The sequence below is a fragment of the Brugia malayi genome (genome assembly GCF_000002995.4).
Source record: "Brugia malayi strain FR3 genome assembly, contig: Bm_v4_Chr3_scaffold_001, whole genome shotgun sequence".
NCBI lineage: Eukaryota > Metazoa > Nematoda > Chromadorea > Rhabditida > Onchocercidae > Brugia > Brugia malayi.
In genome coordinates, this window is record NW_025062477.1 from 11,411,434 (window position 1) to 11,437,290 (window position 25,857).

Below are 25,857 nucleotides of genomic sequence, written 5' to 3' on the forward strand. Positions count from 1 at the left end.
TTAAATTTTTCGCCTTTCGTTCAATTTTAGCATTTTCTCTGCAAAATAATCATTGATCGAAATCTTATTGACAATCATATTCCCAGATGCCGGTGCTGATTTAACCTAAAGTTTGTGTTCCTTTAATAAAATATTGATTCCGATAAACTGGATTCTCAAGGAAGACCAAAAATATGTCCATACTATCAATTACTCTTTCTCAAAAAAAAGGAAAAAGAAATATTTCGAAAATTTTTAAAATTTCTAAACTATAAAAAAGAATAAAACCAGCTAACTTCATCTTTCTGCTTATTCTCGTCAATGCTTTTATCACTAGTACTTGGTGCTGATCTCTTGCCAAAAATAGCACATTTATCTTTTTCTGACATCATTGATAAATTTGGAATATATCTATCTTTCCTGTGCCTAAAATATCGATGTTTTTACAACGAATAGTAAGAAAAATCATAATCTGTTAGTAAGTTGATAATTTTAGCTGAAAATTTTGATCAAAACTTATTTTAAAACCACAAAAATTTATTTATCCAACAAACTAATATGTCCAGCTTTTTTCTGCGACATTTTATCATTTAAATGTTCTGTTAACATAAAAAACTAGTCAACTTTTGAGCAATTGCTTCTCTAAAATTTGTGGCATAGAAATAAGTCATTCTGAAACAACTTATTCGACTAAATCTACCTTTCAAAATCTAATTTTGCTATATTATGAATATTTTAAGAAAATCATCACAACATGATTGAAACCCACTCATTTAGGATTACTTTTGACTTCACTTTGTTCAAATTATTCCTCACTGGATTAGCAGCTTTTGAATTCTCTTTTTTCTTATTTAAATCAGCTAAAATAGCTGCAAAGCTATCATGATGAGCAATCCAAACTTCATCGTTTCTTTCATTACATCCTAAACCTGCAATTAAAACATTAATAATTAAATTTAGATGATTAAAATTTTAAATTAAAGGATTACGATATGAGAAAAACCTTTCGAAGTACTTCAATGATTTATCATCATTTCGATGACTAAATCACCTTCATTGAACACCTGCGCTGAATTAATGCTAAATAAATAACAATGACCATATGTCTTATTTCCTTCTTTCCACCTTTCATTTCCAGATGGTTTATGAATATATTTTCGAACACTACTACTGTAATAGTAAAATCTTTAATACTCCCATGACTGGAAAACTTTTACAAATATGATGTATATTTGAATTATTTTACTAATGATTTTGAAATTTGTAAAATAAACCAATATAATTTGATCCAACTATAAATTCTATACATCCTATCAAAGCATCAACCAAAAGATTCAAGGCTGATTATAGGCATTTGAGTAATATATCCATATATTTTTTTATTTTCTCTTTAATACATATAAATTGTATAAAAAAAAAACCTTTTGTTAAAACGTTTGCTTTCATTTGTAAATTTTCAGTGATTCCTTGTTCATATTTGCCTAATCCAGAACCCGGTTTCCAACCCATCTTCTCTAGCATCACTTGTCCAAATTTAGAATCATCTAAAAATTCAATCCAAATTCATTTCAGAAATTAAACTATTGAAAATTCCTATACAAAGTAGTGGAAAAAAAAAAGTTATAAAAAAAGATATACCATTTCGCCATGTGATATTTTGCGAATTAATCAAATTTCTTTGTTCTTGACGAGATTTCTTCCGAGATGACATATCACACTCTTTTTTTCTCCACAAATTTTAATAAACTAATCCCTAAAATTAGCATATATATATATATAGTTCGAAAAAATCGCTTTTGTTAATTTCTGTTTTTAAAAAACACTCTAAAAAAATGCTGCAAAGGAATCGAAACAAAACAAAAAATATTTTCTACATTGTATGTGCATAAGATAAATTAATCATTGAAATTTATCATTTTTTTAAAAAAGTTATTTCTTTAATTTCCTTAAATTATTTATTCGTCATGAAACTTAAATACCAAAATCCCATAAGCAAAAAACAAAACACAGAAAAAAAACAAAAGAAAAATGTAAGATGCAATATACAAAGATTCTATAATTGATTAATTATAGAATCAAAGTTACAAAGTTTAGTTTTAGATAACAAAAGCATAAAAAAAAAAAAAAAAAAACTACTTCAGCAAAAATTAACATTAGTAAGTAAAAATAGTGTCATACGATTATTATAAAAAGTAATTAACAATTTAATAGATTAACTTTAAACATATATACATATAACATCCAATTATTTCACCAATAATAAATAAACCATTTTGTTGGATGCTAAGAAAAGTCCCTTTATTAATTTCTTATTCATAATTGATTGGTACTATAAATTAATCAATAAACCAATTCATATCATTTATTCATTGATTAGATTTACAGCGATTCGAACTGCTAAATTTCAAATGAAACAAACAATAATTACAAATGTCAATAAATATGCAACTATTATATGTAAGAAAAATTTAGAAACAATACATCTAATGAATAAATTTTAAAAAGCAGCATGAAATTCAATAATCCAAATTTCGGATGTCCAAATCATTTTCATAGGTGCACCTTGATAAAGTGTACCAGCTGTAATAAATAATTGCGTTTCAGGTGAGATCTGATATAATCCATAATAATAAGGCAGCATCCAATAAGCAATCGGTGCAACCGTATAAAATTGTCCTGCATGTGTATGTCCTGAAAAAAAAGTTTTTTTTTTTTTAGATTTTTTTGCTAGTTTGTTAATCGTTTTTTTTTTTTTTTAATTTGCTAATAAAATTATACAGGCACACAAATCTTCCCATAGTTAGATGTAAATAAGATGTATCTTTGTAATCAATAGAAATAAGTAAATTCATATATACTTATTTACTAAAAATTTAAAAAGTATAAATATTTCGCTCACTAACCTGACAGAATGAGGTCAACACGTAGATGTGCACTATTAAAAGCAATTTCTTTAGCTGAAGCTGGATTATGTGAAAGTACAATAGTTGTAGTATTTTGAGGACAACCTTTTAGCGCTTCTACTGGTTGAAACTTATGAGCAGGCAATCTATAAAATGATAATAATATGTTTCGATTTGAAATTTAGTTTAGTTAAAAAATCTCTTAATACTGCACTTTAGCGGGAAAAAATATGAGAAAATTAATTAGTTTGACGGATAATATTAAATGCTTTTTCAAAGTTCAACATGTAGTACTAAAAAAGGTGGAAAATTCAGGTCAACTTACCCGCTTTCTCCACTAGAATAGTCACTCACACCAGCTATACAAATACCACGAAAAAGCACATGCCTGGAATAGCATGTAAAGTTGATTGAAAGAAAAATTTATCAACTTTCAAAACTTGCAATTTGAAATACAAGATTACTGGAACAGAAAATGTCTCAGATCAAGCAAAAGCAGGATAAATATATTAATTCATATTCCATATTTGCATAATTTTTAGAGAATTTTCTTGCTAATGTAAATACTTATGTTGTTCTCCTCTCCTAAACCTGGCTTATTAAAAAAAAAAAAAAATTGCAGAAAAAAAACCTGTTATTTAAAATCTCAAATCCATATTGTTGAAATAAATCAAACCATTCCGAAGCATTACCGTAATAATATTCGTGATTTCCACTAACATAAAACGTTTTCTGTTTCAAAAACCTTAAAAATAATCGAAAACTTTTGTGCTTAAAAGTACTTTTTAGATTTGATGAATAAATAAGTTTACTGTAAATTTCCATAAAATTACTGATTAAATTATTTGCAATTATTATCCATCATCAAAATGTAAATAATTTTGACATATATAGCCCAATAAGTTTAATGCAATTTCATACTAAACGAACATTTATGTTCTTTTTTTTTGTTTCTTCTTTATGTTCTTAGATTAATCTACCAAATAATTCCGCCAGATGAAATCACTCATAGTGCTGTTAATTCAGTGGAAATGATCGATTGAAAAGATATCAAAAATGTAAAACGTATAACTGTTCATATCTTTTCAGTCAGTCATTTTTATGAAATTTATGAATAATTATAACTAACTGACAAAATAAGAATAATGAAATAATCATTTATTTTTTTTCTTGATAAAGAAACAAGAATAAATTAATAAACGAAGATAAATCTGAATCAGACTTATAACTTAGAATATTTTTACCGTAACGGTTTTACACGATTTTCTATTGAATCTCTTGGAGCATCCACAGCATCACCAACAATAAATACAGCATCAATCGATTCACTGTTCACACGATCCACAATCTGCAAAATATTTATCCTTTATAATAATATCAGTAGTATTTTTAAAGCAAAAAGAGTAATACGACAGAAAAATCAAAAAAAAAAAAAAGAAAAAAAATCAACTTCACTTCTATCAGTATTCAACCAAATTTGAAAAACTAAAATAAATAAACAAAATGGAATCACTTTAAAAAAACAAAATCAAAAACCTAGCAATAATAAATATGAAAAGTACTTCTTCAATTTTTTCCTTAAATACTGTTGCACCTGCATGGATATCTGATATAAGGGCAAATCGTATGCCTTCTGTACCATTCGGCAAATCTTTTACATTCAGTGATACATTCTGAAATATTCTTTGAATTTAAAACCAAATTTGCTAACATAATGAAGTAATACTATATAGCAAATTTCAAATGAAGTAGAAAAAAATTAACAATACAAGCAAGTTGTAGAAGAAAGAAAAAATGTAAAATTATATTAATACTGCAAATGATAACTGATAGTAAAGATAATTGCTAAAAATTTTAAATAAAACGAATAAAAACAAAAACTAACTTTAATTACTAAATTATCACAAAAAATATATGAGAAAAAACATAAAAATATAGCAATCAGTAATGTGAAAGCAGTTTGCACATTTTTATTCAAACAAAATGCTTCCAAAACAGAAAATTTGGAGAAACATTTATTGATGAATGGATGACAAATATTTACTGTCTGAAATACATTTCGTTTTTTTCAAAACTCATTTTATATTATCTTAAACAGATAGTGAAACGACTGCTGAAGGAATATGCTTAAACAGTGCTGTGAACTTGTCACAAATATCAAATATTTCAAAAATTAAAAATTATGAGTGACTTAAATAAGTAATTCATAGGCATAACTTGCTTTCTATCAAAAGTTATATGAAAATTCGTTTTTTTAAAACTAATTTAATAGCTTATTTAAAAGCAGAAAATGAATGTTTCATTGTGGATGCATTACTTTACAGTAATGAAATGCAAGTAGAGAATGTAAAAGTTAAAAACTTACCTTTAGTTCAGAAATTACTGCTGTTAGAATTGCAAACGCAACTAAAGGAATGACAATATGGTACCATAAACCTATCGATAAAAATGATAACATAACCAGGAAACGTGGTACCAAGTCAGGAATGAAATATAAGAAAAGTGTTGCATGTCCCAGAAATAACCATAATATCGTACCAATAGCTATCAATTGCAAATAGATATTTTTTTTTCCCTATAAATTTACCATCTAAAATTTACAGCAATCTTAGCTATATAAAAAAAAAAAAAAAAAAAGAAAAAATGAATCTACACTAAATAGTTATAAACCCCCTTCAAAAAAAAAAAAAAATTGCAAAGTAGTAGTATCAAATATACAGTGGTCAGTGGAATCAGAAATAAAAATAACTTCATTATCTAATTTTTTTTTTTGTTTTTTTTATAACAAATAAGAAAATAAAACAAAACAACATTTGTTTTTTCTAACAAAAATGTTTTTGTTTTTTTTCTACAGCACTTCTTTTTTTCTAACAATTGTTACTTCATAAACAAAAGAGTATAAGTTGAACTTTTTTCTAGCTTAAATTTCTTCAAAATAGTTTTAGTAAAAATATTTACAAAATATTTTACGATATGCATAAATTACCTTTCCAGCATGATCTGTTATCATACCATTATTATTATATGCTAACACATATTTTGCAAGTTGAATGAGTCGCAGATACACGAAAACGCTGAACGGAAGTATAAAAAGTTCAAATTTGACTGTACTCAATTGACGTGCACGATTGCCTTTTCGATAATCGTGAACATCATTCACCTGTAAATAAGATATAAAAGTGTTCCTGAAATGCTCAAGGAATTTCAGTATTATATAATCCTGAAAAAATTGAGGAATATTGAGGAAAATAATAGAATGAGGAAAAATATAGCATTTTTCCTAAGTAAAATTTTCTAAAAACATTTGATCACAGTTATTTCTTTATGAAAATTAAATAAAATCAAGGAAACTAAATAAAAATGAAACAAATTACTGTTTTCCTTTCTCTTGATAGGTAATTGTATGTCAAATATCTTATTATCATCTATAGGTAATTTTGAAAGCATTTAGATATATTAATTTTGAAATAATAATGTAAAACTTACACCAAATATTCTCATGCCAAAAATATTGAGAAAAATGATGCTAACTGATGAGATAATAATGGAAATGATGACTGGAAAACGAGCGATCCGGAAATTCATCTTTCTAAAATCAAAAATTCTGTGAACAAAAATGTTATTTTAATTATGATAAAATGATGAATTAGCAAATAATATAATTAATAAAAACTTCTATGAGGAAAAAAAAATAAACTGTGCATAATTTCAAATAATTAAAAATGAAAACCGAATCCTATAAATTTCATTTAGCTTAAAAAAATTTAAACAAAAAATCACAGTAGGAATGATTGTATGGAACTTAAAAAAAGATCATTATTATTTGATAAAACTATATTGTAAGTATACGGTAACATATTTAAGACATGAATTTAGCCTGTCACATCCAATTGACATTAAGCATTAGCAATCATATGGAAAAATGAACGAATGCATAAGGAATAATTTAAAATTTTCTTTCTAATCTAATAAAAATAACTTTTTAAGAATTTTCTTCGTTGGATGCAGAACTTTGATCCAAACTAATTATCAAAAAATTTTTAAAAGTTATTTATTAATTATCAGTTGATCGAATGTTCACCGTTGTCCTTCATGAAGTTGTTTCTATTTCATCCATGGTATTACTAGACTTCATAAGATCTTAATGATGCATTATTACCAAAAATTATTTCACTTGAGAATGTCACGATTGTTTTGAAGTCTTAATTGTTCAATTGTTTTAAATTCCTGATATTTTGAATGCATTCCCAACAATAAATCTACCTGCAACGACACTAGGAGATATGCTAAAAGAAATGAACCCACAAAAACTTAACATTCATAATTGCCATATTATTTCAAATAAAAATTTCATTAAACTCCCATTATGCTAAAGAGATTAATTTAAGATGAAATTTTAGCGAATTTCATAAAAATAAGAAGAGCTGCTAGAAGAGTAATCATAAGAATTTCTTAGCATAAAAAAAAAATAAAAAAAAAAAAACTCCTGAGATGTAGCCAAGATTTTATACCTGACAAATATACAATTTACTAAACAGAAATGTTATAACTTACAAACATATAAAAAAATAGCGTTACAATCAGATAATTTTATAATTATAATACCATCAAAATAATGCAGACCCAAGCAAAAATATTAATTATCTTTCTACCATAACTATTGAATAACATAACCAATGGATAAATAAATGCAAGTAAACAAAAAGTCACGGTGTTAGTACAAATTACATACAAAATATCAACATAAAGTATCTTTATTCGTCATTAGAACGAAAAAAGAAGCAAATTGTACATATTATATTTTCTAAGCTAGGCTCATGCACGTAACGTCAGTAAAGTTATTTCACATAAGTTTAACATTTTTACTGGTGGACCCCAATAATTCACACCAGATGACACGTAAATTTGAGTGTCTCTATTTTTAATTTTGTAATGTCCATATAAGAAATCATTCTTCAGATATGCAAGAAACCATACGATATAAAACTGTCCAGCATGTGTGTGCCCTAGAAAAATTTTTAGATATGTCAATATGAGAGTTAATATTGCAATTTCTTGTCTAATATTTTTCTCGCGTTATTTAATATAAGTCAATTTATTTTTATGAAAAGAAAAAAAGTCTAATGTTCATATCAGATATATATCACGCGTAAAATTGAGCTACATTTAATTGCAGGAAGTAGTTAATTGTCAACGTTGTACTCGTATCACTTAATCCACTAATATCAAAAAGACATGTGACATTAGAATGGTCTATTACAAGTAAGTGTTCATTCTATCTACATACTGACACTCTGACTCGCTTTTTAATATATGATATCAAAAATTTTCATGTTATGGAAATACTTTGAACAAAGTGCAAAGCTTTCCATGTAAAAAATTAAGACTATATCTGGAAATTCGCCTATAAAAATTTTAACTAAATTAAAGTTTACCTTAAACAAGATGAGATTAAATGATTTGTTGAAATCTATTAATTAAATTCGTCAAGAAAATATGCTTATTATTAATGACACAAAACAAATAAAATTATGAGACAAAAACTTTGGAAATAGTTTAAAAAAAAAATAAAAGAATTTTCTAACACTAATTTTCTCGCAATTTTTGTCTTAATACTAACCTGATAAAATCAAATCAATTCGTTTCTTAGTATTACGTAAAATTTTAGAAGCACCATTTGGTTGATGTACCAGTAATATCGTAGGTTGTGTCTCACTACAACCACTCAATGCACTTTCTGCATCCATATGATGATCAGAGATTCGAAGTTTCTCTAAAAACAAATAAATTATAATAAAATTAGAAATGAAAACGTGCAAATGATTTCAAGTAATTTTTCAGTTTTTTTTTTTTTTTTTCTTAAAACAAAGAACTGATGTCTCCCAAAGCCAAATGTACATGAGTAAAAAAAAGTTTTAATTACATGAGTAATTTAGAAAAGGTCAAAACAAAATCTTCTGGCAAAATAACGAATGAAGAATACCTGTGAAAAAATCATCCACACCAGCAACACAAATGCAATCACCGCTACTCGAACAGAGATTACGATTTTCGTTACGCAAAACAGTGATGTTAAATTTCGTCGTGAAATAATGTAACCATTCATTCGTATCACCATAATAGTATTCATGATTACCTACAAACATATATATATATATATATATATATATATATTTATTAAATAGCAAATTTGTATTAAAATGATATTTTAAAAAGAATTTTCTAACTATACAATTAAAGAGCGAAACATGAAACTGAAATATGAAACAAATTAAAAATTGAGTTCTTGAAAGCTTTCTTATAAAAAAATTTCCTCAAAACAAATCAAGCGTAAACTATTTACATGCATATTAACTTAAAAGTATGCTCGAATAAATATGCTATTTTAAAATTTCGTTATTTCATAAGTCGACATATTTCTACACATTAAAAACTGTTTCAAAAATCAGATAAAAAAAATCATGTAGAACTTCAGATTGATAGATCTTATTCATAGTCACATAGTGGATTAAACTACAGTGAATGAATTTGCTTGAATATGATGAAACAAGTTTGAAGTTTATCTTTATAGAAAGAAATTTCAAGCATCTCTAAATATTTGGAATAAATTTTCTAGACATTAAAAGAAAAAAAAAAAAAAAAAAAAAAAACATGAACTGACCAGTAACATAATAGACACCATACTTCGATCGTAATTCTGCTAGGGGCAAAGTAGGTTGTACCAAATTTGATAAGAATCCATCAACTAAATCACCGGAAATAGCCACCATATCTGCATGTAATGCATTTGTTTTTTCAACAATTTCTCTAACCCGTTTCTGATCAACGGTAGGTCCAATATGAATATCAGTTAGTAAAACGATAGTGAAACCATCAAGTGATGCGGGAAGGTCACGAATTTTTACATTTACCCGATTTATCTAAATGAAATAAGAATTAAGTTGGAGATAAAAGAAAAAAAAAAAAAAAAAGACATTTCTAGATGCATATTATTCTTTCACTTCACAAAAAAATATTCAATGTTCATTCCTGTACTAGCAAAAATTTGATGGAATAAATTATTTAATTTCATAAAAGAGAAAAAACCCTTTAACACAGCACTCCTTCATAAAAAGAAATTAGATTTCTCATTTATTTTTGTAACCCAATCTATCTTAATAAAAATAAATAATTAAAATTAATAGGAATAAATAAATGTTTATATGCAATAGTATTATTTGATACAATAACTTACCACTGGGGCTGAACGTGTAACAGCAAAACCAGTACCAGTTAAAAATAATGCCAGTAGAAGTGATAATACAGTGTTGAATTTTCTAGATTGAAAAATGGCAAAAAATTTTGGCCAAAAATTCCAACGTGAAGTTAGAAGTTCGACAACTACTAAGATCAGTAGGAAGAAACCCATATGCAAATATATTGAAAGACAGATAAAACTGAAGAAAAGCAAAGTCTTTTACCGATTATCATATAATAAATTTTAAATGTTTTCAATCTAATAAATAGGCTAGCAAAAAAAAAAAAAAAAAAATAAATTAAAAAAAAAAAAAAATTTATTCCCAAGTTTTCATTATATTACTGTTTAAAAAAAATTATATTATTGTTTCATTATACTATATTACTGTTCAAATTTTCATTATATTTTATATTATGTTTAGAACTAAAAATATGCCCAGAAATTTCATTCTATACATAGAACATTAGTTAACAGAAAAAAAAGTTTGAATCCTTGTTTTTGGGAGCATTTTGAATTGTATTATATTATATAGTCATCAGGAAAAGAAATAAAACTTACCATATGGTAGAAATTAAGCTGCTATCTGGTAAATAAATATAAAAAAATACTAGTGAAGCATGCGAAAAGAATATGCTGAGTAAAGTTGATGTTTTGAACAAGTCTTGCAATATGATAGCAATCGGTTGGACCAATCTAGAATTTAACTAGTTATTAAATTTCAAAATAATAAACTTTATAGCTAACTAATAAAGAATGGCATATTCAAATGAGATAGGAAATATTATCTCAGCAAATTATTAGTTAGTTCTATTTCTTTATAATCAAAGCAAGAAAGAACATTCCTTTGCAAACAAAATATTACAGGTCAATAGAAGAATAAATTGGTATGATCCTTCCACTTATGATTGCTCTTTCGTTTTTTTTTTTTTTTTGTTATACATTGCTTCGCACTCCTTAATTTGTTAAGAAAATATGTCATTGACTCTTGAAATTTCAGTCCATATTCAAATAGAATTTCAATCAACTGGTTAGCAATGAAGATGATGCATTATACTGAAGCAGCAGAAGAAGCAGCACAGTATCAACAAACAACAACTACTACTACAATAATAATAACAATAACAGCATGCTAAATCAGTCTAAATAACTACCCGCAGTCTAATAGGAGGTAAATTAAACAAAACAGTTTGACGGTCGACATCATACATCTTCTTTGTAAGATACGTGTAACATTCTTTCTGATGAACGGCGACTATGTGTTGCAAAAAATTATGGGGATGAAATGCAGAATTATCAGGAAACTTTCACCCACTTTATTTTCCTAAAATATTTCATTCAAATTTGACTACCACAAGCACATCCAATTATACATATAATTAACACCACTGTTTAATTTTGATATGTTTTATATGTTAGCTCAGCAATAAGCATATTCGAAAAAAAAAAAAAAAAGAAAAAAAAAGAAGAAAAAGAAAAGAAAAACTTAATAATGCAACAATAATATACACAAATAGAGAAATAAAAAAAAAAGAGAGAAAAAGCTTACTCTTTAATTCTGCCATAAATGATAGATGAGATCATACACATAACCAATTGTGCAGAGAACATATCATGAAATCTGCATAGTTGTGCATGATATATGCCATTAGCTCGAACTCTCATTAATATGAGACATCCTTGAATTGCTATTACTAAAGCTATAAATTTCTTATTCATCCAAAGGTAGCTCTTTCCTTCATTTATCATTATTCCTTTCACTTAAAGTTCTGAAACAAGAAAGAAAACAATGTGACGAAAATTTGCTGAATTTATGAAATAAAACTAAAATATAAAATTAAATTAGGAAAGATCTAAATATAAAAATTATATCTTTAGGAAGTATATGCAAGTTGGTTTATGATATTATTTGATATTATTCATGTGATATGAATAAAGGTCATATGATAAATATAAGATAGGTCACATGACATATAATGATTATAGGGTTTTCGTCAATAATTCTTCCTTAGATTATATTCACTTAAATTTTAGCAAAATCTCACGAATTAATCTTAAACATAATTTTTTTTTTCTTTTTCCACAAACTTTTTCATAAACATGCATACACACAAATAATTTTCCATATTTTAATTTCACATAAGCATAAGGGATTTTAAGAAATTAAAAAGGAAAAGACAAGAAAAAAAAAAGAAAGAAGAAAACTTTTCCGAAATCATAACTGTTCTACCATAATTAATTTAAGTATGCTATATAATATAATTATTTGACTGTTCAAATGATTAAGACATACAATTACATTAAGACATACAATTATACAATTACATACAATTACAATTTCACTACTCAAGTAATAAAGTCAAAAATTAAAAATTCATTTAAACTGGAAAACATTTCATTTTATTACCTTATTACTAAACAAATAATTTGCTATACATTACTTTATATATTTCATTCTCCTTTCTCAATTCATCACACACTCTATCATCTCTTATCATATCTATTAAGTTTGTTATTTCTTTTACTTCTCATAGAATATACCATTCATCTTTATTCTCATTTATAATCTCTTCATTCTCACATATCAATTAGAAATTCTTCTCAAAACTACCTTAACTTCTAAAAATTTCCAAAATAATTTCTAAAATATCATTCGAGTTCTATAATCATCTCTAATTTACACTCACTCCGCACTCTATCCCTACTACTCAACCATTATCACTCAACCATTACCACTCAACCTTATCACTGGACCCGCTCTTATCAGTCAGTCATCTCTTCCTTTCGTTTTTTGGAACCAGAAACCATGATGAAATGAAATATGACGCAGACGCTATGAAACAGTTTGTATCACAGGATGGAGGATGACATAGTCATACTTTATAATCTGGAAAATTCATCATTTATAAATTTTGCATAGTACAAATTATTTTTGTATAAATAATCCAAATTGAAAATAAAAAAATGTTTTCTTTTTAAATAAAATATTAGCAAATTTAAGATGAAAAAGAATTTATTAGTTTCTGAACGTATCAATAATACAAAATTTATTAAATGTACTACTATTATATTTCATTGATAGTGTTAATTTTTTTTTTTAAAAAAAAAGAAAAAAAAGCAAAGAAAGAAAGGTTTGTTGCAAAATTATTTAAAATTATTTTAGAAAATGAAAATTTGGAAGAAAAATACTGAAAGCATAGAATTGAATTGGAATTGAAATAAAATATGAAAACAATGAGAATTATACAATTTTAATAATCAAATGATTTTTAAATATCTATTATTTTAAAAGATGGATTAAACTATCACTTCTGAAATGTTAGAGATTTTTTTTTTTTTGAAACCAAAATTAGATGAAATATAATAAAATAATTTGAATCAAAAAAGAAAGAGGAGAACATAACCTTATTTATAACTTGAAATATTCGTAAGTAATTATAATTAATTGCAATTAATTCAACGTAAAATAACGAAAAACTTATGCATAACGAAATATTTGAAATTCAAATTTAAAAACTTTCATAAAATTCTTTTTTTTCTTTAATCATTCATTAATAGTAATTTTGTTTTATTATTTATTTTTTATATGGGAACATATTTTTCTAGAAATTACATATTCTTATCATTTTTTTTTGTAGCAGATTATATAATTAAAACTATTCAGGTATTTTATTTAAATTAGTTTTGAAGCAGATTAATTCTGAATTATTCAAATTTGTTTATTTGTTTTTTTTTTCTTTTTTTTTAAATCTACTTGTTAACTCTAACATTTTTTGATATTTCAAATTGTATTTTGTTTGAAAATGAATAAATCTGCAGCATATGAAATAAAATTTACAAAAATAAATCAATTTATTTGATTAATTAATTCATTCTAATCTTTTTTAATATTCACAAATATTAAATTAAATTCTTTACATTCTGCATCTGAGTTTATTTTCTATTAGGCATTTGTCTTTTTCTTCTTTTTTATGGTTCAATTCGGAATTTTTTATCATTCCGATCAGTTTTCGATCAGATCACATTGCATTCACCTATTTTATTAACTAAAATTAAAAATTATGCAAAATTATAACCTAACTGAAGATAAAACTTTAATGTTTATCATAAATTACAATAATAAATTTTGAATTTGATTTTAGAATTGATTTATCATGAAGTAATTTGCGTTGAAATTATTAAAGCTAAATTATAAAACGTTAAAAAATGGCTAATTGACTTGCTAAATAAATCAAATTTTGTTTTTTGATCATATTTTGAATCTAATTTTGCTAAAAATGCTAAATGCATTACAAATTTTGCTGTTGCTAAGCAACCATATTGTTCCATTAATAAATATTGATTTCATTTTAGTTTAAGTATTTTATCTTCTTTAAACAGAAAAAATAAATAAATAAATAAAAGGGATAAAGTTTTTGATAAACAAATTTCTAACCATATTTTTATTAAATTAAGAATAATCATATAAAAAAAAAATCAGTTAATAATTTATTAATATAAATATGAATAAAATTTGTGTGATTTATTTTTTACTTTTTTTTTTTTTAGAAATTTTATTTTTATTAATATTTTAATTTTAATAATTATAATTCAGAATTTAATGGATGATTGCGATGGACCAAATACATATATTGCAACAAAATCAAAAATAATAGCTGAAAAAGTTAATACTGCAATATTAACTGATCCTCGACAATATCGACATCAAGGTTTTCCTTTTTTTTTTTGTTTCTAATTTTTTTCAATTTTTTAAATAATTTAAAAAAAAAATTTTTTCTACTCTTTTATTAAAGCATTTTTTTTGTTTCTTTTGCTAATATTTATTCATCTTTCTAATTTTTTTTTTTTTTTTTTCATTCTTCCATTACAAATATTTGTTTATCTGAAATTCATTTTGAATATATTTCAATGAAATTATCTATTTTGTTAGAAATGAAAAAAAAAAAGGAAAATTCTTTTTCAACTTTAATTTTTTAGATTTTGAGTAAATTTCAATTAAATTCAAATATAAGAAATAATATTTAAATTAAATTAATTAAAAATTATTATTAATACTATTGTTATTATTATTACTGTTATATTATCACAATTATTGTTATTACTATTATTATTAAAAATATTTCTAATATTATTATTATTATTACTATTGTTATATTACTATTATTATTATTATTATTGTTGTATTATTATTATTATCATTGCTATTATTATTATTACTACTATTACTACTACTGTTATTAATATTACTAATTTTTTTTGCTTAAATTTAAAATAATCAATTTTTTTCCTTTTTTTAGGAACGGATGCAATGCAATGTGTTAGTATTGGTGTACAAACTGAGCAATTCTCATCTTCCATAAGTAATACCACTTTAAAAGGTAATATTAGTAATGAAATTTTGAATTTATTATTGGAAACAGTGAAAAGTAATAATGAAGAATTGAATATTCTTGGACGATTGAACATTTTCCATCGTACTGATTCGGTGACATTATCAATGATAAAACAATATCAATTATCACAGGTTATTACTAAATTTATTTATTCATTTTGTTATTTCAAATTATTAATATAATGAAATTAGTTTAAAAATGGTCAACGAGATGAAATTAATTTATTTTTACTTTTACTCAATTTAACATAAATAATATTTGCATTAAAATTTATTTTCATTTCCTTTTTCCATCTCAACAATAATCTTTATATTAACAAAAGAAAAGAAAAAAGTTTAATTTTTATTTAAATAGTAAAAAAAAAAAAAAATACTAATAAAAATTTAGAAAATGGAAAATTTCTTATTTAACAAACAAAAAGGAAGAAATTTCTTAACATTTGTATGATAGAAAAAGAATAAAATATATTTTTCATAATTTTTCTTTAAAATCATACATTAATTTAATTAATAAATTTTTTGAAGAAATATTTTTTAAAAAATTCTTATTTAACAAATAAAAAGGAAAAATTTATTTTTAATTTGCATAATAAAAAAAAAAAAAATATATTTTTTAATCATACATTAAATTTTAATTAATAAATTTATGAAAAAATTATTCTTAAAAAGAAATTCTTATTTAACATATAACAAAAAAAAAAGAAAAACACTTGTAATATATTTTTCATATATATATATATATTTTTTTTTTAAAATCATGTACTAAATTTTAATCAATAATTTTGTTTTAAAAAACATCACACTTTAAATTTTAATTAATAATTCTTTAAAATCATACATTAAATTTTAATTAACAAACTTTTAGAAGAAATATTTCAAAACAAAAAGAAAAATCTTATTTATCAGATAAAAAATGTCATACACTAAATTTTAACAGATAAGAATGAAAAATTTATTTGTTGTTTGCATAACAAAAGAAAAAAAAAAAGCAAAATATATTTTTCATATTTTTTTTTTTTTATAAATCATAAATTAAATTTTAGTTAACTTGTTTTATAAATTGTACATTAAATTTTGATTATTTTTTTTGCATATTATATACTAAATTTTAATTCATTTTTTTATAAATTATATATTAAATTTTAATTAGTTTTTTTTTTTATGAATGATACATTAAATTTTGGTTAGTTTTTTTTTTTTTTTATATATTATATACTAAATTTTAATTCATTTTTTATTATAAATTTATATATTAAATTTTAATTAGTTTTTTTTTTATAAATTATATATTAAATTTTAATTAATAAATTTTTAGAAAGAAAATTTACCACTACACAGCATCGTTTGTGGTCCCAATGAACGCATAGCATTTTTATTTGCTAGTAAATACCACAAAACGTGGTGCTCACATAATGGTACCATTGCATTGTGGCAACGATATACTATGATTGAACATTTGGTACTTTCCAGTTGTCCAACAATTCTTCGGTAAATAATTTCAAATATTTTATCTTTTAAAATTTCAGTAATTTTCGAGCAATTAATTTACAAATCATAAAGTTATGGCACTTTTTTTTTTTTCTTTTTTAGTCAAAAATTTAAAATTATATATTAAAATTTTGATTTTTAATTAAATAAAATTTGAAAATAAATAATAAAATTTTGTTTAAAATAATGAAAAATTTTATTTACAGCTATGGTCCACATGGTTTAATAGCAGTAGGTTTAGTAACAGGTCATATTTTAATTATTTTAAATGGTGAAATATTATCAATAAATGAGGTATTTTTAAAATTTCAAAGATTTTATTTTATTTATTCATATAATAAATGAATTTACTTTTTTTTTTTTTTTTTTATTAATCTATTATTACTTTTTTTGTAATTTCAGAAGCATAATTTAACAGTTTTAGCAAATTAATTATTAATTGTGGTAAAAATAATTTTTGACTATAAAGAAAAAAAGTTTTATGAAAAAAAGTATTGTTAAATTAAATTTTCACTCATTATAGAATATGTAAATTATGTAAAAATTAAAAAAAAAATTAAATTCAATTCAATTTCAGGCTCATACTTTATCAGTAACATCACTGGAATGGCTTTATCACCTACAGCAACTTATCTCAGTATCATTAGATGGTCGAATTATCATTCATAAATTAAAATCGACAGTACTGGAAGTGAAATATTCTAAATTAATAACTGCTTTAAATCTTCCTCGTAATATTCGGAAATCAAATTTATCAACTAAATACATCGGTAAAGTATTTTTTTTTAAAAAAAAAGGAAACTCGGGAATTAAAATACATCAATTAGATATATTGGTAAAATAGTTTTATAAAAAAAAAAAAAAATACCATCCAAAATTAAAATTAATAACTAATTGAAATCTTATCATTTCTATAATATCTTAAAATCAAATATAACAATTAAACAAATGAAAAATCTCATTTTTTAAATCAATAATTCATCATAACTTTTCTTTTTCATTTATTAAATAAAAAATAAAACAAAATATGTGATAAAATTTGTTATCACTAATTTGCTATATCATTCGTTGTTTAAATTTAGATTTAAATTTAAATATTAAGTAAGAAAAAAAAAGCATTAGCGATGTATATATTTGAGTGAAAATAAAATTTAAAAATTTAATAAACTAATTTGCAAAATTTTCATTTAATGATGATAAAAAAATAAATTTTATTAGGTTTGACATCATTATTTGTTATCAAAGATCGATTAATTATTGGCAGTGAAATAGGCGCTGTTTGGATTGTGACAATTCCAAATTTAACAATCACTTTGCTTCATTATGAAATTGATTGTATTGAAACTGTCGCATATATTTCAAATTATACTATTATTACAACAACTTCTCATAAAGTATGTTTTTTTTTTTTGATTTTTTAAATTTTTCAAAAATAATTCCTTTGATCTGAAATAATTTTTATTTATTTATTTATTTTTTTTTTTTACAATACTAAAATAAATATTTCATTTAAGAGAGAAAAAAATTTTCGAATATTGTAAAATAATTAATAATTAGATATAGCAAAAAATAAAAAATTTTATTAAAAAAATTATTAAAATTATGCAAATATAATTTAAGTTTTTTTTTTTTTTTTTTGCTTTTTTAAATTAATGTAGTTTTTTTCTTCAAATAAAATTTTTTTTTTTATTACATTTATTGTTTGAATCGAATTTCATTTTCAAACAATATATTCATATATTACAATTAATTATGTTATGAATTAATAAATTCATTTTACAAATTTAATTAATAAAAAATTTTTACATGAAAAATTGCATAATTTATGCTAGCTATTAGTAATAATTAAGTTAGAAAAAAATTCAGTATTAAGATTATTAAATGATAAAATAATTTTAGTTTGAATACTTTTCTCTCTCTTTTTTTTTAAATTTATTATCTTACATTTGTAGCAAATTTTGGCAGATTTTTGTTTTTTTTTTTAAATTACAATTAAATGTGTAAATTAATTAATGAGAAATTTATTGCAATAATTAATTTAATCAACAAAAATGTTTTTTTTTTTTTTATTGAAATTTCAGGGTTTAATCATAACTGGAAATGGTACATTAACACGTATTTTAGATATTCCAATTCAGAGTGTTTCAATTAAAAATGCTAATTTAATTATTTGTGGTAGCAATGAGCAAATATGTGCAATTCAACTTGATGATTTAAAAATTTTAATGAAACAAACATTTGCATATGAAGCATTTACTGTTGTCCCCAATGATGATGCATTAATTGTAGTGGACAAACAATTATTGGTCACTTTGTATCGAATTAATATTAATCAATGATTACTTAATCATAAATGTTACTTTTAATAAATAATAAACATTAAAAAAGGAACGAAAAAATTTTTATGAATGAAAATTTTTAATTAATTAAAAAAAAATAAAGATTAAATTAATTAAAATGCATTCATTTATTGACTAATGCATGAATTAATTAATTTTAATGAGTGGAAATTTTGACTAAATTAATTAAAATATGTTCAATGATTGACTAATGTATGGATTAATTAATTTCAATGAATGAAAATTTTGATTGAATTAAATTGAAATGTATTCGTTTGTTGATTAATTATGGATTAATTAATTATTAATTGTAAAATATTCCATTTATTGATTAGTGCAAAGATTAATTAGTTTTGATTAAATTAATTGTAATACATCCATTTATTAATTAACGATTTTAATTAATTAATTAAAATATAAATTTGTTTGTTAATTTAAGTATGTTGCAAAATAATTTATTGCAAATTTAATTAAAATTCTTATAAATTATTTTGTTAAGCTTTGATAAATTTCATCGCAGAAAATGCTATTCTAATATTTATAAAATAAAAGATAATATTAAATAATTATTGAAATTTTGTCCAAATTTTAATTTAAAGAACAATTTAATGTCTATTTACAATGAAATTAAATAACAAAAATAATTCTACCTTATTTCATATATTCTTTTAATATTTATTTTTTTTTTTTTTAAATAAATTACTTTCTTTCATTAGAAATAATTTCATAAAAAAAAAAAAGAAAACTAAGTTTGATTTTTCATATAATATTGTAACATTTCTTGTTTTCTTTAAAAAGAAAAGAAAGTTTATTTTTGCGCTATAAAAGAAAGAAATGTACGATAATTAATCTAAAATAATTTGTAAACACATTTCAAATTGTATTTTTTATTTGAATGCATTAATTAAAATATATAATAGAATGTGCTTAAGTAAAAAATAAATATGAGGGAAGCAAATAATTGTTAAAAATAATATTTTAGGTATTTTTAAAAAATTGAAATAAATATTTCATATAGATGATCAATTAATTCTTCACTTTAAAAAAAATTTTAAATAAATTGAGCGAAAAAGAAAAAAAAAAATTCGAATATTATTTTTATATTTTTACAATTTCATATTGTTTTTTGTTTACTTTCAAAATATATTATTCCTAAAAAATCAAAAAAAAAAAAAAAAAAAAATAAACAAATAAACAACATCAAACAAAAAATGCATTTACCAAAATGCATTTTAAAATAAAATACATTCTTCCTAATCATTTAATTGAAATTTTTTTTTCTAAAATTTTAAAAGTGAAATTTTAAGTTTAAAATTTAAATTTAAGCTTTTTTTAACAAAATTTCCGATAAATCAACTGGTTTATTTGACTGAAAATTCATTAATGCAAATAATTCATCATCTGTTTTTGCAATTTCCTGATCCAGAAATGTCCAAAGTGCAAGCGTTTGCAGATAATACGGATGATTGAGACCAAAACATACTTCAAATATGCTCATCGCTTCATATGCATATGATACAGCCTAAAATTTAAATTATTTAAATTTATTTTTTTAAATAATATATTTAACATTTATGTCCAAAAAAGGAAGAAAAATTGAAACCAAAAGAATTTAATTAGATAATTAAATAAATTATCTTTAAAAAAAATTATTAATAAATTAGATGAATGTTTTATTATGAATATTTGTAGGTTATAAATTGAATTAAATTAGTGGTAAATGAAATTAAAAATGAAATTTACCTCTTTTCGTTCACCTTTTTCAATAAGTGATTTAACAATTTTTAATAACTGATATGCAAGGTGTCGATCGGATCGTGGAAAACATCTGAAATGAAATAATTATTATCGTTTAATTAATTTTTTATTGTTTTTATTTTTATTGCTTACGTTCAATTAATTTTTTTTTTGCCTTTTTTTTTTTAATTAATTGAGTAATTAATTTATTTTTAATTAAACACTTTTAAATATGTTAGCTGTTAGTATCAATTTTTTGATTACTTCGCCTACTTTTGTTTTGTTTTTTTTTTTTCCTTTTTTTCTTTTTTTAATTTCTATTATAAATAAACTTTTGATTTAAAATTAATTTCATAATTTTGAATGAAAATTTATTGTTGAAAAGAAAAATGAAAAAATAAAATTGTGTAAAAAGCATGTAAATTCAATATATCAATTTAAAACTAAAAAAATAGATGATGAATTAAGAAAAGATAACATTTTAAAGCTAAAAATAAATATTTAATTTTTGCAATTATTTTAAAAAATGAGTGATAAATTAAAAAAGAAAGTATACTTATATGCATTATTTGTTTATTTATTCATTCATTTAAATTTTTGCATATTTTTTTTTTTTTTTTTTTAAAAAAAAATATAAAAATGAAACTTACAATCTATAATTTTCATAAACACTTTTTTGAATGAAAAGTAAATTATCATTAAGTGTTCCAGTGAAATGAAGAAGTGCAGCTTTCAATCGTGTCACATAAACATTCTTCGTATGCAAATATTTCATTGCTTCATTAAGTTTTTCTTTAATCTATAATAAATAAAACTTTTTGTTTGTGTGTATTTTAAAATATTTTTAATACTAAATAAAAATTTAATTTAAACAAAAAAAAAAAAAAAATGAGAAAAAGAAAAAAGAAAAATTAAATTTAAATTTATTAACATACATTTTCAGTGCTACAATTAATGTCAAATTGTATCGGAAGATTAAGCATTAATTGTTGACATATTTTAATATGATTTGCATCTGTAATTTGCATACATTTTGAGCATTTAATATCGATTGGTTCAGAAATTTCAGTTATAATTAATGCTTCATCGCATAATTCATTTTTACAACGTATCGATGTTAGGATAATATCTGATTGATCCATGCATCGATCACATTGACAATCAAAATACCTATAATAAAATTTTATTTCTATTATTTATCAATTTTTAATCAATTAATTTTGATGAGTGAAGATTTTGACTAAATTAATTAAAATATGTTCACTGATTGACTAATGTATGGTTTAATTAATTTCAATGAATGAAAATTTTGATTGAATTAAATTGAAATGTATCCATTTCCATTTGTTGATTAATTATGGATTAATTAATTATTAATTATAAAATATTCCATTTATTGATTAGTGCTATGATTTATTAGTTTTGATTAATGAAAATTATGATTAAATTAATTGTAATACATCCTCTTTCAATCATTACTAATTAATTAGCACTATTTTTTTTTTAAAAAATGTTATAAAAAATTTTAATTTTTGAATGTAAATTATATGATTATATTTTTTTTTTAAAAAATGTTATAAAAAATTTTAATTTTTGAATGTAAATTATATGATTATATGATAAAATTGACTTAAATATTACCGAAAATAATTGTATCATTTTATTATCGATTTATCAAAATTTTTAATCATATTTTAAATCTTTTAATCATTTTTTAAAATCATTACTAATTGATTATTCCTATCTTTTAATAAAAAATGTTATTAAAAAAAGATCAAAATTTCGAATGTTAATTATATAATTATATGGTAAAATTGACTTAAATATTACCGAAAATAATTTCTATTTCATTGTCATCAATTTGTCGAAATTTTAATCATATTTCATATTCATATCATTATAAAATTATCATTGTATTTCTTTTAAATATTACTATTTAATTATTTGAAGATAGTAAAAATTAATTAGTAATATTTAAAGAAATGTTATAATGAATTTAAATTTTTTATGTGAATTTTATAAACACATAATAAAATTTATCTTTTTAAATATTTTCAAATAAAAAATATTATTGTTAATGTTTAATCATTTCCAATAATTATTTCATTTTAATAATTAAAATTGCTATTATATGCAAAAAAAGGCAAATAATACACGTAAATACCATTTTGATTTAAGTTGTTTTTGACGTTGATAACGTGAACAGCCAATGTCAATGTAACTAATACGTGCTACATGCAAATCAAAAACGTTTGTTTCTGAAGTTAACGGTCTTAGATAAGCGTGAAATCCGTCAAAAACAAGCGAGCAATTTGGACGACAGGAATGATCGTATGCAGAGACACCTGAAATTAAAATGAAATTTTAATTTATTAACTGAATAAGAAAAAAAAAAAAACTAAATAAATTTATTTACTTTTATTTTTCTGATTTTTTTTTTTTTTTTAAAGCAAAGAATTTTTATATTGCATTATTAAATTAATTTCTAGTTCAAAAAAAGTTAATAGTTAAAGAAAAGTTTCTTAAATTCAATTAACTTCTACCTCCTTTTTTTTTTCTCTCTCTCTCTCTCTTTGCTTTTCTCTCTTACTTTTGTTTTGTCTTTAATGTCATATAGAATTTTTCTTCTTTTTAAATCTAAGAATTTTTTTTTTTAAAAAAAAGTAGACAAGAGAAAAGAAATAAATGTCAGTTGAATTTTCATATTTCTAATATTTATTTCTTACGTTTATAATTAACTAATTAATGAGCAATTTAAAATTACAATAAATAAAAATAAAATAAAAAATTTCATTTAAAAATGTATAATTTTTAGCAAATGGAAGAATTTAAATGAAACAAATTAATATTTAGAATAAACTTAGGATAAGTAATTACCTATTTTTTATATTTACCTAAAGAATAAGTAAAAGTTTTTTTCAAAAAAAAAAAAATTAAATAAAAATAATAAAAACCTAAATCAAGTGCTAAGCCAATTTCATCGCCAGCATTTGTATGTATTGAATGTGAATTAATTGTTGTTTTACAAAAAATTTCATAAAATTTCTCTTTTTCAATCATTTCATCTTTTCGAAATTTTGCCATTCTTTCATAAATTTTTTCAAAATGTGCATATTTAAGCTGAAAAAATTCCTTTTTTTTTTAAATTAAATTTTTAAATTATTTATTTTTTATTTTTTATCATGAAAACATTTTATATTAAATTATAAAAATTTCTTTTTTCGTTTTTGTTTTTTACATCTTTTTTTTTTTTTTTAAAAAAATTATTTTAACAGTATGATAAGATAATAAAAATTAATTTCAAATTTTAATTTTATTACCTTATCATTTCGAATATCATTTTCATGTCCCATTAAATCTGTCCATTTCCTACTTTTTTCCCATTTATATTTGTCACCAAATTGCTCTAACAATAATATCCTATCAATTATGCGACTGAGAAATAACACCTCAGAAAGTGGCAAATTTGGAAAAACCATTTTTAAACGTTGACATTCCGCGCGATGATGTTTTTTCCATGCCAAACGTTGACATTCCTTAATTTTTTTTTTTTAAAAGTAAAAAATAAAAAATTACACTTTAATTTTTTTATATTTTTAGCTAAAATTAAAAAAAAGAAAATCAGTTTACATTAAAAAAGAAAGACAAATTTTTGTTTTTTGTATAAAAATCATAAAAATTTCAATAAAATTTTAAATGGAAAAAAAATGACAAATAATTATTTTATATTTTATAGTAAAATTAATTAGTAAAAGTTTTTTTTTTTAATTCTCATTTTGAATTTAATGAAATTTTTAGATTAAAAATATTTTGTAACAGTTATAATTAAAAATATATATATATATATATATTTAATTATTACTTATCAGTGAGATTATAGATTAATGATTAGCAAAATATTATAATCATAATAATAAAACAAACATTATTATTATTATTATTATTATTATTATTATTATTATTATTATTATTATTATTATTATTATTTTTTATTATTTATTATTATTATTATTATTATTATTATTATTATTATTATTATTATTATTATTATTATTACCTTATTGCAATATCTTGCTAATTCACATTTTGCACATTTATAAAGTTTGCCATTATCAGATTTTCTTAAGCAATGAGAACAATACTTTTCCACCTGATAATTTAAGCATATATAAGCAAATGGTTCATCAAAGTAACGTATACGCTGATAAATATTATCAGGTGCTCTTGCATTTGTTATCATCGCGTTGATATGCTGAAATGATAATATTGATAAAATGAATGAATGAATGAATGAAATAATAATTTATATAAATTTATTTTATAAATTATTTTTTTGTCGTTTTATTCTCGACTCTTTTTTTTTTTACTTAATTTTATTATCAAATATTTACTTTTTATTATTGTTTTTTTAATCGAATAATTTGTGTTAATTCAGTAAAGTGAAAATATGACAACAAAAGAAAAAAAAAATTTTAGTATAAATAAGTTATCAATTATTTTTCCAACAATTTTATGTTCATTTACAATTAAAATTATTTTGTTATTGAGTTTTTTTTTTTTTTCCGACAACTAATGAAAATAACGTATAAGCTAACAAAACGTGTAAGCTGACGTGGTCGTATCCGTAATTCATAATTATGTCTTACGTATGATTAACGTTACATTAAGTTAAACAACTGTAACAGAATTTGTTAAGTGAAATTTTTTCATGGAAAAAAATCCAGACAAAAAAGTTTTAATTTTAATTTTAGTTGCAAATTTTTTGATGAAAACAAAAATTCTTTG

At 21.9% G+C, this 25,857-nt stretch overlaps 5 protein-coding genes across 5 annotated transcripts; 1 reads left to right on the forward strand and 4 right to left on the reverse strand.

Annotated features, from left to right (window-relative positions):
• Positions 1–1,690, reverse strand: Bm5963 (MGC82072 protein, putative; the record flags this gene model as incomplete). Its single annotated transcript, XM_043080876.1, has 5 exons — positions 1–105; positions 276–405; positions 749–908; positions 1,401–1,523; positions 1,618–1,690. The coding sequence occupies 5 exons, from the start codon at positions 1,688–1,690 to the stop codon at positions 1–3; spliced, it is 591 nt and encodes a 196-aa protein (XP_042936810.1).
• Positions 1,691–2,476: 786 nt separating this feature from the next.
• Positions 2,477–6,467, reverse strand: Bm9768 (putative DNA repair exonuclease, putative; the record flags this gene model as incomplete). The annotated part of the gene is made up of 9 exons (XM_043080877.1): positions 2,477–2,670; positions 2,883–3,028; positions 3,208–3,270; positions 3,514–3,627; positions 4,127–4,230; positions 4,445–4,555; positions 5,248–5,457; positions 5,869–6,042; positions 6,369–6,467. 9 exons carry the CDS (start codon positions 6,465–6,467, stop codon positions 2,477–2,479), a joined length of 1,215 nt encoding a protein of 404 aa, XP_042936811.1.
• A 1,230-nt stretch (positions 6,468–7,697) lies between these two features.
• Bm9767 (Uncharacterized protein) lies at positions 7,698–11,727 on the reverse strand (the record flags this gene model as incomplete). The annotated part of the gene is made up of 7 exons (XM_043080878.1): positions 7,698–7,888; positions 8,503–8,655; positions 8,866–9,018; positions 9,544–9,802; positions 10,117–10,318; positions 10,678–10,812; positions 11,666–11,727. The coding sequence occupies 7 exons, from the start codon at positions 11,725–11,727 to the stop codon at positions 7,698–7,700; spliced, it is 1,155 nt and encodes a 384-aa protein (XP_042936812.1).
• A 2,989-nt stretch (positions 11,728–14,716) lies between these two features.
• Bm17668 (Uncharacterized protein) lies at positions 14,717–19,335 on the forward strand (the record flags this gene model as incomplete). The annotated part of the gene is made up of 7 exons (XM_043080879.1): positions 14,717–14,825; positions 15,414–15,640; positions 16,824–16,996; positions 17,203–17,290; positions 17,574–17,766; positions 18,215–18,390; positions 19,078–19,335. 7 exons carry the CDS (start codon positions 14,717–14,719, stop codon positions 19,333–19,335), a joined length of 1,224 nt encoding a protein of 407 aa, XP_042936813.1.
• A 1,321-nt stretch (positions 19,336–20,656) lies between these two features.
• Positions 20,657–25,312, reverse strand: Bma-set-18 (Uncharacterized protein; the record flags this gene model as incomplete). The annotated part of the gene is made up of 8 exons (XM_043080880.1): positions 20,657–20,857; positions 21,079–21,163; positions 21,723–21,871; positions 22,008–22,242; positions 23,237–23,417; positions 24,027–24,192; positions 24,393–24,608; positions 25,130–25,312. The coding sequence occupies 8 exons, from the start codon at positions 25,310–25,312 to the stop codon at positions 20,657–20,659; spliced, it is 1,416 nt and encodes a 471-aa protein (XP_042936814.1).
• Positions 25,313–25,857: the final 545 nt, after the last annotated feature.